This window comes from Bison bison, unplaced genomic scaffold, assembly GCF_000754665.1.
Source record: "Bison bison bison isolate TAMUID 2011002044 unplaced genomic scaffold, Bison_UMD1.0 scf7180017864155, whole genome shotgun sequence".
NCBI lineage: Eukaryota > Metazoa > Chordata > Mammalia > Artiodactyla > Bovidae > Bison > Bison bison.
The window spans coordinates 3,364,843-3,379,340 of NW_011494727.1; the positions used below are offsets into that span (position 1 = coordinate 3,364,843).

General features: G+C 46.7%; 1 protein-coding gene across 3 annotated transcripts in view; it reads right to left on the reverse strand.

Annotated features, from left to right (window-relative positions):
* Nucleotides 1–14,498, reverse strand: part of HOMER2 (homer homolog 2 (Drosophila)) — a 127,931-nt gene that overhangs the window by 30,746 nt on the left and 82,687 nt on the right. For all 3 annotated transcript variants that reach the window (XM_010841108.1, XM_010841106.1, XM_010841107.1), the window contains exon 2: nucleotides 6,861–7,017. Coding sequence is in view for 1 of the 3 variants with exons in the window: in XM_010841106.1 (XP_010839408.1) it covers nucleotides 6,861–7,017 (157 nt within the window). In the remaining 2 variants the exon portion in view is untranslated. The remainder of the gene's footprint in view (nucleotides 1–6,860; nucleotides 7,018–14,498) is intronic.

Consider the following 14,498-nt stretch of genomic DNA (forward strand, 5'->3'; position numbering starts at 1 on the left):
AGGAGGTGTGGGAATTTCCTGGTGGTCCGGTGGTGAAGACTCCATGCTTCCACTGTAGGGGGCATGGGTTCCATCCCTGGTCAGGGAATCAATATCCCACATGCCTCACAGTGCATTCCCCAAATTAAAAATAAAATAATTAATAAAATAAAGGATGAGGGAGTGAAGAGGCTGTGGGACGTGGAAGGAGACAGTCATGGAGCACAGGCTGTGTTAACAAGAGAGGTGACCTTCTGCTGAGGGCCACACCAGCACATGGTGAGCCCCCAGGAGAGGAAGCCCACAGGACAAATGCCCTCAACTCTGCCATTATGATTTCCCACCACCCACCAGAGCCAACCAGAAGCCAGTGGCCCCGCAAGCCCTCCAATGTCATCAACAGGGCAGTCCCCTGGGGACCAGAGCGAGTGAAGAAGAGTAGAGGATGAATGCAGAGGTGATCACTCATTCCACAAGCGCTCACTGAACATTCACTGTGTGCCTGGGATTCTGCTGGCCAAAGGCACAAACAGGAAGGAGTCCAGAGTCCTGGCCTTGAGACTTCCCTGGTAGTCCAGTGGCTAAGGCCCTGCACTTTCACTGCAGGCAATCAGGGTTCAATCCCTGGTCAGGGAAACAAGATTCCACATGCCTTGCGCTGTGGCCAAAAAAGAAAAAAAAAAAAAAGATTAAAGCACAACGTTTAATGTGGACTCCTGACCCCTATGCCTACTCCTTTCTTTTTCTGTGAATTCTCTCTGAAACTTTCATGGAGGAAAAAAAAGAGACTCCTTGGTAAAGACTCAATTCCTGCAGAGCCCTGAAATCAACTTTTCAGAAAATGCACAGAACACATGCCATTAAGAGGTACTTGGAAGAAGCAAAAAAGCTAAGTGCCTCCAGTCTCCCGTCTGGCTCCAGACTTCAGAGGAGGCTGCTTGTCGCAAAATGTGAGGCAGGTCCCGTGGATTCCTTTTCAAGGCAAGTTTTCCTCAATCCAAGGAGAGAGAAGCTGGAAGGACTTAGAAATTTTCCACAAGAGGCTGGGAGTGACTTATAGCAATTAAAAGACCTGGTGCCTGCTTCCAGAAAAGGTATGAATAGACTATTTTAAAAAACATTTTTAAAAAATATGTTGGCCACGGTGCATGGCATGTGGGATCTTAGTTCCCTGACCAAGGATCAAACCCGTGCCCCCTACATTAGAAACGTAGAGTCTTAACCGCTGGACCACCAGGGAATTCCTATCAATAGATGCTTTTATTATTTTTTATTTTAAAAAAGTCAGGAAAGAAAAGAAACCAACATTCACTGAAATCCTACTATGTGCTGAGAACCTTTCCTATGTTTGCTCCCTTAATAGAAAGTGGTCTATATTGATTCAAAAGAGGAAACTATAATGTGAGAGTTGGACCATAAAGAAGGCTGAGCACCCAAGAATTGATGCTTTTGAATTGTGGTGCTGGAGAGGACTCTTGAGAGTCCTTTGGACTGCAAGGAGATCAAACAAGTCAGTGCTATAGAAAATCAACTCTGAATATTCATTGGAAGGACTGATGCTGAAGTGGAGGCTCCAATACTTTGGTCACCTGATGCGAAGAGTGAACTCATTGGAAAAGACCCCGATGCTGGGAAAGATTGAGGGCAAGAGGAAAAGGGGGTGACAGAGGATGAGATGGTTGGATGGCACCATTGACTCAATGGACATGAGCAAACTCTGGGAGATAGTAAAAGACAGGGGAGCCTGGCATACCGTGGTCCATGAGGTTGCAAAGAGTTGGACATGACTTAGTGACTGAACAACAACAACAATCATAATAATGGGTGGAGAAGGGGACCCTGACTGTGTTCTTGAAAGCAATTTCCATTCCTAGAAGAAAACACCAAACAAGTCAGAGTTTCAGGGCTTGTATCTTCTGAACATTGGTGATCATGCAGAACATAGCAGGTGCTGCTAAATATTTCTAGACTGGATGACCTCTATGGTCTCTTCCGATACAGGCTTCTGTGATCCTATAAATAACTGAGAACCAAGGGCAGGAGAGCCATCCAGAGCCCCTGGGAGAAACACCTGCTCCAGGCAGATCCTGTCCACGGGTGCAGGCAATTTCTCATAAGGATGGCAATGATTAACGCTGTCTGCAAAGAGTGCCAATAGCACAATGAAATCAAGCGCTTCGATGGCTCAATTAACAAATGCTCTGGGAACGGAGTTCCTCTATAATGGAGTTGGCGGTTCTGGGCAGAAGCTCGCCATCACTCACACAGCTGTTGGTTGTGGCTGTGGGTGATATGACGGCTTGTATTAGGGCTCCGGGAAGCTGAGAGGTGGGAGGTAGCCTCACGTGGCTCTCCTCTGTCTATGCGCAGGGCTGACCTGGGGTGATGTGCTGAGGTTTCCATCCTGGCTCCGTCTTGGTGGTGACCCTCCTCTTGGCCTGTGGACATGGCACACCTCCTGCAGGCCTGACCCCATCCGCCACCACATCTATGGCGTCGCCCACTCTAGCTTGGTGCTGGGACCCCACAGGTAAGCCAGGCCTGCTCCTCCAAGAGCACAGTCTCCTGGAAGCCCTCCCTCCCAGAAATGGATCCACAGAGCCCCCAGGCAGCGCTGGAGCTATGTATTCCCACCAACATATGCCTTGAGGGGCAACTGTGACTGAGGTGTGAAATACTCTCCCTGGAAGAAGCAAGCACCTCAGTGTTTCAGGAAGGAGGAGACACAGGTCTGAGCATAGGTTTCTCCTATGATAAGCAGCACCCACAGCTCTCAGGGGAAGGAGGGGGCCTCCTGGCAGCCTTACCCAAGGACAGCACGGCAAGTGCTGGGAGAGGGCAGAGGGGCCGCTGTGCCCACTGCAAACAACAGCTGTGACAGCTGCTGCTGCACCTCCTCACTTCACGGGGAGCCCTGCTCTGCAGGGTGCCCATGGTGGACTCCACGGCTGTGGCCTTTGCTCACCACAACCTTCGAGTCCTGTTCACACTGGCAGCCTGTCCCTGAAGCAAATGCACTCCTTCATCTGGGAGGGGCAGAGCAGGCTTCCCCTCCAGCCCGCAGCAGCAGAGGGACAGCTGGCCCAGCAGCATCAAGCACAAGACCTGATATGGCCAGGCCAGGAGAGAGAGGCAGGACAGGAGGCCCAAGGTCAGAGCTGCAGCCCGTGGGCCAAGACACAGCCCCCAAGGCTCAAAGCACCTGACCATCTGTCATCGCAGTTCAGATAACACTTGGAAGCAAAGGCCTAAAACAAAGCGGAGTTGTCCCAACGTGGTGGGACACAGAGCTGGGGAGCTGGAAGCAGGGGTGGGATGCAGATGGGCAGTGGACAAGAGTGGCACGACCCTGGCTCAGGTCAGCATACTGTGCCCCGCTCCAGTCCCTGGGAAGAAAGGAAGGAGATCCATCTGGATCCCTGGAGCAGGGTGGAGGCTGGGGCTGTGGAGCTAAGGAATTCAGCCACGGGTTGGGAGGAGGAAGGTGCATAAGACTGGGTGGTGGCCATCGCCATGCTGGGGTCCTTCTCCATGTCTCACCTGATGTGTGGAGCAACTGGAGGTGCAGGAGCTGACCTAGAACTGGCCAAGCAGCTCCAGGAAAGGTCCGGCAGGGCCGAGGCGGCCTGGGGATCCCTGTCTGGTATCCTGTGCTCCAGCTCTCAGGACAGGACACTCGTCCCCTACCCTCAGCCCCAAGTGCCATTCACAGTCACTGAACAACTAAGGCCAGCCCCTCCCGCTACCTGGGCCTTCTGCTCCATCACAGGACACTCCCTTTTTGCAGAACAAGGCCCAGTCACAGTGCATGTGCCCTGCTGCTTAGGCAGAAGCTCTAGGTGGGCCCCTGGAACTCCGGGTGGTTGGGCATCATAGGAGGGGTGGCTGGAGATCCTTGGGCTCCAGTGCTGGATTCCAGGGGCACCCCACAGCCTGAGTTCCCCATTCTCACTTTCTTTTTGGCAGCACTAGGTCTTAGCTGTGGCACTCATGATCTTCAATCTTCATTAGGGCACATAAAGAAGGGAATCTTCGTTAGTTCCATGACCAGGGATCGAACTCAGGAGTGCTGAGTGCAGCATCTTAGCCACTGGACCATGAGGGAAGTGCCCCCTTTCCCACTTTTTAAGTGACTCCTAACTTGATGGAGGCCCCACACTGAGCCTGAACTAACTCTGTTCTGTAGTGGGGGCCCTCCACCCATCCGATTGCTCAGAGTTGGCTCCTCTGGCTCTGACCCCACCACTGTCACAGCTTCAGGAGCTGCAGAGCTGTGCGCTGCAGTGGCTGACACGCTGACACATTACTCAGAGCCCAGCTAATAGGACTAAAACACTTTCTCTAGGAAAGTCATTTGATCTGTATTTAAGCCCACTCTATCCTTGGATAACTCAGCTGACAAAAGTGCAAACCCATCTCAAGGGATGGAGGATGAACTGACAGGATCTACAGATAAAAGAAAGCAAGACAGCTTGACTCACCACCCTGAGCAGAACATCCTGGCAAGAGTCTAGGAGATTCCAGTCCAAAAGCACAGAGAAGGAAAGCGGTAACACAACGGCATTATCACCATGTTTCCCAGAGGAAGGAAAAAAAATAAAAGCACCTTCCAGATACTCAATCCTCAGACACAAGGTGCCTACCTACTATGCGCCAGGCACTTGCACACTCCCTTAGTGCTCACCGGATCCCTGCCACACCTGATCACCCAGCTTGCAGCGGGAAGTGTGCCCTAACTCAGAGAGCTGGGAGCTGGTATCTGAGGACCTGGGCACAGGCAGCAGTCTGTCAAGCCTCAACAGCAGGGTGAACTCAGCGTAAAATATGAGTAAGGGCTGTGGCAACCTGAAGGAAGAGAGAGGACTGCAAGGCCAAGCTCCTCTATCTGCAACCTCAGCGGTGCTGACAGTACAAAGGAGGCCTTTAGAGAACTTAAGCTGAAGGGAGAATTTGCCTGAAGACGGGAGCCTCATCAAAAGATCCAGGGCACCACGAGCTCTCAGACTGTTCCTGGGGGATCCTCAATGGAGGCTTCCTGCTCCATGGTCGTGGGGGTCATGGAGGGAGGAGCCCACAGCCAGGCCCCATTCTGCAACCAGCCTGCACCCAAAACTCCCCTGCTTCCAACTGCCTAGGAGCACTGACCAGACACACTGCAGGCAGGAGGAGGCCAGTCAGAAGGCTACTGCAACAGTCTGAGCAAGACTGTACCAGGACAAGAGTTATGGCCTTGAAATCTAGAACGAGGCATAAACGTGAGTCCGGCTTTCATTTGATCAACTAAAAGGGAACTGACCCTGCGCTTTTCCATTTGCTTTCTTTTTAAAAATATTTTCTGGCAACAAATGACTGGGAAAATGGAGAGGTGGTTTAGAGGACAAATAAGGGTATTCAGCTTCAGATACACTCAATTTCTGGTGACAGCAGATAATCCATGTGAAAATGTCCATCAGGATGAACACAGATTAAAGACACAGAAGAAACTATGAAGCATCGAGTCTAGCTCTTTTCTTTTGTAAACTTGGTGATATGTCTATTGATAACCCTCCTTTACTCTGCTCCCATAATAATATGGCAAAATACTGAGGAAGGGATTTCCCTGGGGGTCCAGTGGCTAAGACTCTGAGCTCCCAACATAAGAGACTTGGGCTCAATCACTGGTTAGGGAACTAGAACCTAAATGCCACAGCTAAGACCTGGTGCAGTGAAATAAAGAAATAAATATCTTTTAAAATATTGAGGAAGACGGCAGAATAATGAAAACACCAGGAAAAAAATTTTTCAAGAAATACTATAAAACCACTTAATAAAATTCAACTCCCATAGCTAATAACACCAAAACCAAACAAGATCTTATACCTAAGGCTGGCGAGGATGCAATAAACTGGCATTCTCATACAGGCTGGAGGACAGAACTCTTTGGAAACCCACTTGGCAATATTCATCAAGAGCCATAAAGTGTTAATATCTTGACCTATAATATTACTTCCAGGAATCTGTTCTAAGGAATTATCCAAAAGAAAGCAATAGGCATGGGACTTCCGTGGTGGTCCAGTGGCTAAGACTCCATGCTTCCAATATAGGGGGCCCAGGTTTGATCCCTGGTCAGGGAACTAGATCCCATGGCTGCAATGAAGAGTTCACATGCAGAAACTAAGACCCGGAGCAGCCAAATTCTTTATTTATTTAAAAAAGCAATAAGCACAATGAACAAACAAGGGTTATCTGTTTCATGAAGATGCTCATTATCTGTAATAGTGAAAAAACTGAAAGCCACTTCAGTATCTAACCATAATGGGAGAGATTAAGGACATTATAGGTCCTTGGTAGAATTATCAAAATGGAATTATAATGCTCCTTATGAAGACAATGTGCTAACAAGGAAATCTATTCTTTTAAATGTCATACAGAATGAAGTAAGTCAGAAAGAGAAAAACAAATATCGTATATTAATGCATATATGTGGAATCTAGAAAAATGGTACAGATGAACTTATTTGCAGGGCAGAAATAGAGACACAGGTAGAGAAATGTATGGACACCAAGAGGGAAAAAGCGGGGTGGCATGAATTGGGAGATTGGGATTGACAGACATATATTACTATGTATAAAATACAGAACCTGCTGTACAGCACAGAGGGGAAAAAGAAGGTACAATCTGTTTGCAAGACATATTACTGGAGAAGGGAGTGGCTACCCACTCCAGTATTCTTGCCTGGAGAATTTCACGGGCAGAGGAGCCCGGCGGCTACAGTCCGTGGGGTCACAAAGAGTTGGATACGTTTGTAGGACGTACAGTAAGTGAACCTTAAAAATATATCATATTGCTTTTGATGAAAAATAAGTGACTGGGAAGGTTCAAATGAGCCAGTGAAATGGTACCTTGGCTCCATCCACACTGATGATCCGATAGCTGTTTCTTGTGACATCGTAGAAGTAGGAGACGGTGACAGCCTGCTTGCTTGCAGGCACCCAGTTCTTCTTGGTGTTGGGGTCGATCTGGAAGACATGCGCTCGGGTAGTGAAGATGGGCTGTTCTCTGCAAGAGGAGAGACAGGCCCGTGAGTTGATGGAACATGGCTTCATGTATGATTTATGATTTCTAAGCCACCTAAGATTTTAATCATTTATGGGGAAAGATACATATGCATGAGAACAATGAAAACAAGAAAAGGGAAGAGAGGAGGTAAAAAAGACACCTGAGGAGTGGTTACTGAAACCCAACACCCTGAGGCTGAGGGGCAATTGGCTTAATGAGCAATTTGCTTAAAAGGCAACTCCTGGTGCTGTGTTTTTACATCCTGGTCAAGGGTCCTGTTCTTTTTCTGATATCCTCTTGGCAGTTTTTAGGGCTTTGCAACAAATGTATTGGCAGGTAGGGACTCTGCAACAGTTTTAAGATTTTGCAAACCATTTGTGACTTCATACTATATTTCTATGGGCTTCCCAGGTGGCTCAGTGGTAAAGAATCCATCTGCCAAGCAGGAGATGCAGGTTCAATCCCTGGGTTGGGAAGATCCCCTGGAGGGGCAAATGGCAGCCCACTCCAGTATTCTTGCCTGGGAAATCCCATGGACAGAGGAGCCTGGTGGGCTACAGTCCATGTAATTGTGTCCCCTACAGTTATGGGGACATGACTTACCAACTAAGCAACAACTGTATTTCTACTAAATACTACTGATATTTGCAGCATTTTATGAATGATGCATTCATTCATAATTGACTGGGCCTTAAAGTTTTATGTTTCCAACTTACAAATCTTTGGGTTTTATACAGTATTCATTAAATCTCTTTTGCTATTCTTGTCTCTGCATTGTTGCTTTTTCACTCAGACGCCTGTAAACTCTTAATGTGATTATTAACCAAATTAGCACGGTGTCTATGTTTCTATTAAGTTAGGAATTAATTAGATCTTGACAATAGCATTAATAAGGCAGATGAATAAAAATTATAATGGATTTCACTGCATTTCATATTTTAATGTGTCTGCTTCACAAAGTAGCACAAAATAAATCACAGACTCATTACAAAATATAATTTCTTAAAATATAATTATTTTTGAAGAAAGGTAATTCAGGTTAACTGGCTGGAAAATCCTTTCCGAATAAGACAAAATGGGGGTTGGGGGAAGCCACAACACCAGGATGTAAAAATAATCCTCTCGTTCATAAAATGCTATCGATATAGTAAGCACTTATGAGAGACAAAAAATTAAATTAAAATTAGAAAAATTAATTTTTTTAATCCTCACAATTCAAAGAGACAACATAAAAGAATGGGACACCCAAGTGGAAACAGAAGATAAAATCAAAAGGAAAAAGTGAATTTTAGGTGCTCTGGTCTCTGAAAGGAGTGGTTTTAGGTAAAGTCATCTCTGAACCCATCCTGACTAAACAAGGCTCATTATTGGAAAGGAAACCCTTTCTTAAGAGAGAAACTGTATCCTAGAAAAGCAATTTACTAGGCATTTGCACCCCATGCAAGAGATACTGAATAACACCACGAATACCAGCATTAGCCATCAACTGTGACTGTAGATAATGCAGAAACTTCCTCATGACTATTTCTCTGAATGAATAAAAGCCAAGGGCACGCTCTTCCTGCTACTTCAATGCAGCTGTTTCTAGAGCTCAGCTTTCCAGAAGGGACAGAGCTCAGCACTCCTAGCCCCCTGAAACGTTCCCCTGTAGGTCCCAGGAGCAGTTTAAGAGTCTCCGGGGTGTGGATCATAAGGACGCTTGTCTTCCTGCCACAGTGACCAGGTTCACCCACCCACTCAGTCCCAAACTGACAGGCTTCTGGCCACAGGATGACAGCTGTGGAAACAAAGGAATATTCTCACTGTAGTGTTCTGCATCTGTTGTTGAGAGGGGGACCAGCCATTGGGGAGCATGTGTGTGCCCGTGAATACCCGCCCGCCTAATCAATCCACACGGGAAAGCCTTGCATCTGTACACTCGGTGCCACGTTCTGCTAACCATACAAGTACAACACCAGAAAGGTGTTGCTCACCTGGAGTTCCGTATGTTTAAGAGGAGGGAGCGACTGAAAGGGCAGGAATACAGAAAATCTTTTTAAAAGGATCGAATTATGCAAAGTATACAAATACCAAATCGTTGTTGTCTACTGAAACTAACAATGTTACATGTCAATTATACCTCAATTTAAAAAAGAGAATTAAGCTAAAATCTCTGCTTCCTTTGCACAGAGCACTAACAAGCTGGGCAGGGACCCACGGTCAGACAGGAGCCCTCCCAGGGGAGGGGGTCAGGCTTTCCCTTGTGTCCTCCACACTGGGGAGGATGGATTGGGTCTGGGTTTAGCACCCTTAGACTAGTGTTTCCTAAATCTCTGATAGGAATTAGCTGCAGCACTCAGTAAAAATACAAGTTCCTGGGCCCCAACTTAGCCCCATGGGAACCTGGCTGTGCAGGGAAGGGGCCTTCATAGTTCCATCTTTTAAATTAATTAATTTTTGGTTGTGGGTCTTTGTCGCTGCACTTGGGCTTTCTCGAGTTGCAGCGAGCGGGGGCTACTCTCCACTTTCCATGCATGGGCTTCTCACTGTGGCGGTTTCTCTTGTTGTGGAGCACAGGCTCTAGAGTCAGGGATCAGTGGTTGTGGCAGAGCATGGGCTTAGTTGCCCCATGACATGTGGCATCTTTCTGGACCAGGGATTGAACACACATTCCCTGCCTTGGAAGGAGGATTCTTAACTGCTGGATAACCAGGGAAGTTCCAGCTCTATTTTTTAACAAGAGCTCCAGGTGATTTTTATCCTTAGGAAGCTCGCATTAGACATTATCAGATGATCTAGAAACAGTGGAAGAAGTCGCCACTGGAGCCAGCACCTCTCCTCCAGAATGACAAAAGCAACTCCAAAACACCCTCCCACAGCTTGAAGAGGACAACAGAGGGGCCAAGGACAGGATCTTTGGCTGCAAAGGATGGGGGAGGGGGATGGAAAGGCAGAGGTGCTCTGGTCAGGACAGAGGGCAGCCTCTGGTGGTCCAGCTGTGACCTTCTGAGAGTGACTGAACAACAACAACACACAACCAGAGATGCAGGGATGTTGGGAGAGCACAGTGGGTGGGCTCAGCTGGCCACACCCTCGGTGGCTGCAGCCCTGGTCTCCATGGTCAGGCCTCTGCCAAGGAAGCGGCTGTTCCGGCTCAGACGGAGCACGGTGACCCAGGAAGGGAGCTGCAGGGAGACCCACTGACCCTATTCTGAGGGAGGGCCCCACAGGAGTTGCCACAGCTCTTCAAAGACCTGCGATCTCAGGCCTGGGGACCTGGGCTAGACAGGGTCAGTGTGGCACAGCTTTGAGACCAGGAAACTACCCACAGTACTGGGATTTCTACATGAATAACCAAGTCCTTGGCTTCTGGGGGAGTTCTGTTTCATTTTTCTAAAATTATAAAAATAGTGGTATTTAGGGACTTCCCTGGCGGCCCAGTGGCTAAGACTCTGTGCTGCCAATGCAGGGGACCCAGGTTCCATCCCTGGTCAGGGAGCTAGATCCCGCATGCCTCAACTAAGACCTGGCACAGACAAATAAATAAATAAATTATAGTTATATTTTTTAAAAGTACAAGAAAAAAAAATCTAATGGTATTTAAAGAAAAAGAAGAAAAAGACAGGATGGAAAGGAAAGTCAGTTAATATTTAGCTGGTATATGTTGTATATGTTCTCATTCAACCTTCTGGACAGAGCTGTGAATGGGTAGCATTCTCTATATAGAAAGAAGGTAGGGACTTCCCTGGAGGTTGAGTGGCTAAGACTCTGTGTTCCTACTGCAGGCGACCTCGGTTTTATCCCTGGTCACTGAACTAGATCCCACAGGCCACAACTAAGACCCAGTAAAGTCAAAAAAATACTTAAAAGAAAAAAAAAGAAATTGAGAGTTGCAGGATGATTTCGGGCAACATGGACAGCAAACCTTTACATCTTCACAGGCAAAATCAGAGCACAAACCTTACCACAAAATCCAGAAAAGCAGACTCCAACTCTGAAAGAGCACCGTGCCCTACCGGAGAAAGTAAGAGCTGGAACTAGGACACAGAAGTCAGTTCCTGTAAGTGTGCAAATCAGTATAAATAGAAAAACCCAAAGGAAACACAACTGTCCATGCCAGGAGGCCACCTTTCCTTCCCAGCAGGGAAACGCTGAAGAGTGTATATCAGAGAACAGAAACTACCTTCATACCCAATTTTATTCTCCTTTCTTTGGTGTTTGATGCTTAGGGAGTATATTTGAAATATACTCCCATTCCTTCTTCAGTGCTTTAAATAGAAAGCAGATGTTTCCGGATGGCAAACCGTTCCTTTAGGCAGACAATATAACCTACTGTTCCCTTGCACAGTCTTTTTAGAGCTGAATAAACACCAATTGCTGCTCATTGAACACATTTGGGAACCTGACAGTAATTGTCCCCAAGAATAATTAGACACTGCGAAACATATGTATGTTTGGAATATGAAAACCGCTCAGCAGAAAGGCCACTCCTGCAATGAACGATTTCTGGCTCCATGCGAAATGATTCTGCAAAGAACTGGCATGACTACTTTTTGCAGGAAAAAAAAAGTAAAGTGATATTTTATTATAATCTCTCACTTGCAACTAGGCTTTTCCTGATATGAACTTGTAAAACCTCATGATTCTTATTATTCTGACTTCTGTCTGATGTGAATGAAAACAAACCATTTAGTCATTATCTTACAGTCCTTTAAACATGTTCCAAAGTCTCCTAGGATGCCCTCATTAGTTTATCTTCCTTGGGTCTTAGATCCTTGTGCACATCATTCACACAGCTCCAAGAGAAGTGTTCGGCCTAAACCTCAATGGGTCTGGCACTGTCCACCCAGCTTTGAGGACCCTCCCTGGCTCTGTGCCACACAGGACCAGCTCCAGATGCATCAGAATGATCCATGGGTACTGAGCACCAGACAGGCTCTGTGCTTTTCTGCTAACACCTCCAAACCAAAGCACCTGCATTTTCACAGGACCATGCATGTGCCCTTCACCGGGGCTAAAGCATCCTCCCCTTTGACTGGCCTTCCACTAGTACTTTGAGTCCTACTATAGCATATTAAAAAAAAATTTTTTTTAATTAAAAAAATATTTATTTACTTTTGGTTGTGCTGGGTCTTCATTGCTATGCTGGCTTTCTCTAGTTGGGGCGGGCAGGGGCTACTCTTTGTGACAGCGTGCAGGCTTCTCACTGTGGTGACTTTTCTTGTTGAGGCTCGGTAGTTGTGGTGCACGGGCTTCAGTTGTTCAGCAGCATGTGGGATCTTACGGGACCAGGGATCTGAATTTGTTTCCCCTGCCTTGGCAGGCAGATTCTTAACCACTAGATAACCAGGGAAGTCCCCACCACAGCATTGTGAGACATCTAACTCGTGCTCTGAAGATACAGGCCCTGCACTGAGCACCTGGCATGTGGGAACAGAAGCTGGCTCACCAAGCTCTCTGCCCTCAATCTACGTCTAGGCCAACAGGCCCTTGCTGGCAGGGTTGAGGCCCCAAGCCTAGGAAAAAGATCTGGTGGAAAAAGGAAATAATGGACAAAAGGTTCTAGCATATTCTTTCATAAAAAGAACCTACCAAACTGACGAGTATCTTGTAATTCTACTTTCATACAAAATCCCCATAATAAAGTTATCATTATTTGCAGATAACGGATCACACATCTGGAACACCCAAAAAAATCAACTGAAAAAGTAACTATGAATAATAAAATCCGGTAAGGTGACTAAGTAAAAAATTACCAAAGAAAAATAAAATCAGTAGCCTTTCCAGATAGACATTATAATAGATTTTAAAAGATCCCATTTAGGACTTCCCTGGTGGTCCAAGAATTCACCATCCAATGCAGGGAGTGCAGGTTCCATCCCTGGTCAGGGAACTAGGATCCCACATGCTGAATGGTATGGCCAAAAAATAAAAATAAATAAAAGATTCCATTTACAGTAGCAGTAAAAAAGATCCAATTTCTAGGAATATATTTAAGAAGCCAGATCTGTTCTGAAAAAATAAAGATAACTTCTCAGGCAAACAAAAGAAAACCTTAATAAGTAAGACATCATGTTCTTACAAGGGAAGGTCAATATGAAGATGTCAATTATCCCTAAATTATATATACATCTTAAAAATGCCAGTATCAACAGAATTATTTTTAGAACTAGACAGAGTTATTCATGTGGAAGACTTAATATGAGAGGATAGCCAAGAAAATTCTGAAGATGAAGAGCAACGAGGAGGTTTAGCCATAATTTAGCCAGACATTGAAATATATTATTATACGGTTCCAGCAAATGAAATAAGAGGTATGAGCAAATAACAGACAGACTAATGGAACAGAACAGAATCTAGAAACAGAAGTCCAGGGAATTAAGTATACAATGCAGGCAGTACTAACCATCAGTGGGGACCCGGAAATCATTCCCTAAACCCTCTTAGAACAACAGAGTGGCACCTCCCTGGATAAAACTTACACCTGGCCGACCTTAGCCAGAATCCGTGTCCTTGCCCAGTCTCAGCCCCTTTAAGTGGGTCACAGCAGACCCATTCTGTTAAAGGGATTTCCACCTGCCCCCAAACTGCCCAGATTAACAAACCTGATAAATGAGAGCTATCACATAAGTCACATTTGTCACAAACTTCCTACTCCACTGACTGGGGATCCCCCTTTCGGGTCACATTTACATCAGGGAACAGAATGAAGCAAGCATCCTGGTGAACGCTGACAGGCTTTCTTGACGATGCTAGCTCTATGGGAGAGGGTCTGACAGTTTCTCAGGAGCTCTCAGCCCACGTCCTCCTGCGGGTCTCCTGTGATGTGGGTCTGACAGAGCTCAGGGGCTGGTTCATAGGCTGAGGGCTGCCCTGGAGGGCCCACAGGTCTATTACCATGTGCTCTGGGAAAGGCTCTGCACCGTCCGAAAGGGGTGCTGGGCCCAGAGCACTGGGAGAGGATCCCAGTCATGGGGAGAGGGAGAGGCAGAATCTCAGAAGAGCAAATCTGTGATGGAAGGCGAATATCTGCATGGGGGTGGGTTTACCTATCCAGCATCCAAGGATGCTGGATAGGTAAACATATGATGGGAGGATGAGACCAAGGACAGGATCAAGGGAGAAAATAAAACAAAACTCATCAGCAACACCTCAATACCAGGACTTCCCTGGTATTCCAGCGGTTAAGACTCCACCCTCCCCAGGAATAGAGACGCAGACTTAGAGGATGGTCCTTTGGACACAGTGGGGAAAGGATAGGGTGAGACGAACCGAGAGAGTAGCGCTGAAGTGCACACACCGCCATGTGTAGACAGGCAGCTAGTGGGCAGCTGCTGCACAGCACAGGGAGCTCAGCTCAACGCTCGTGATGATCTCAAGGGGTAGGATGGGGCAGGGGTGGGAGGGAGGCCTAAGGGGAAGGGGATACATTTATACACAGGGCTGATTCACGGTGTTATACAGCAGAAACTAACAGTACGTTGTAATTATCCTCCAGTTTT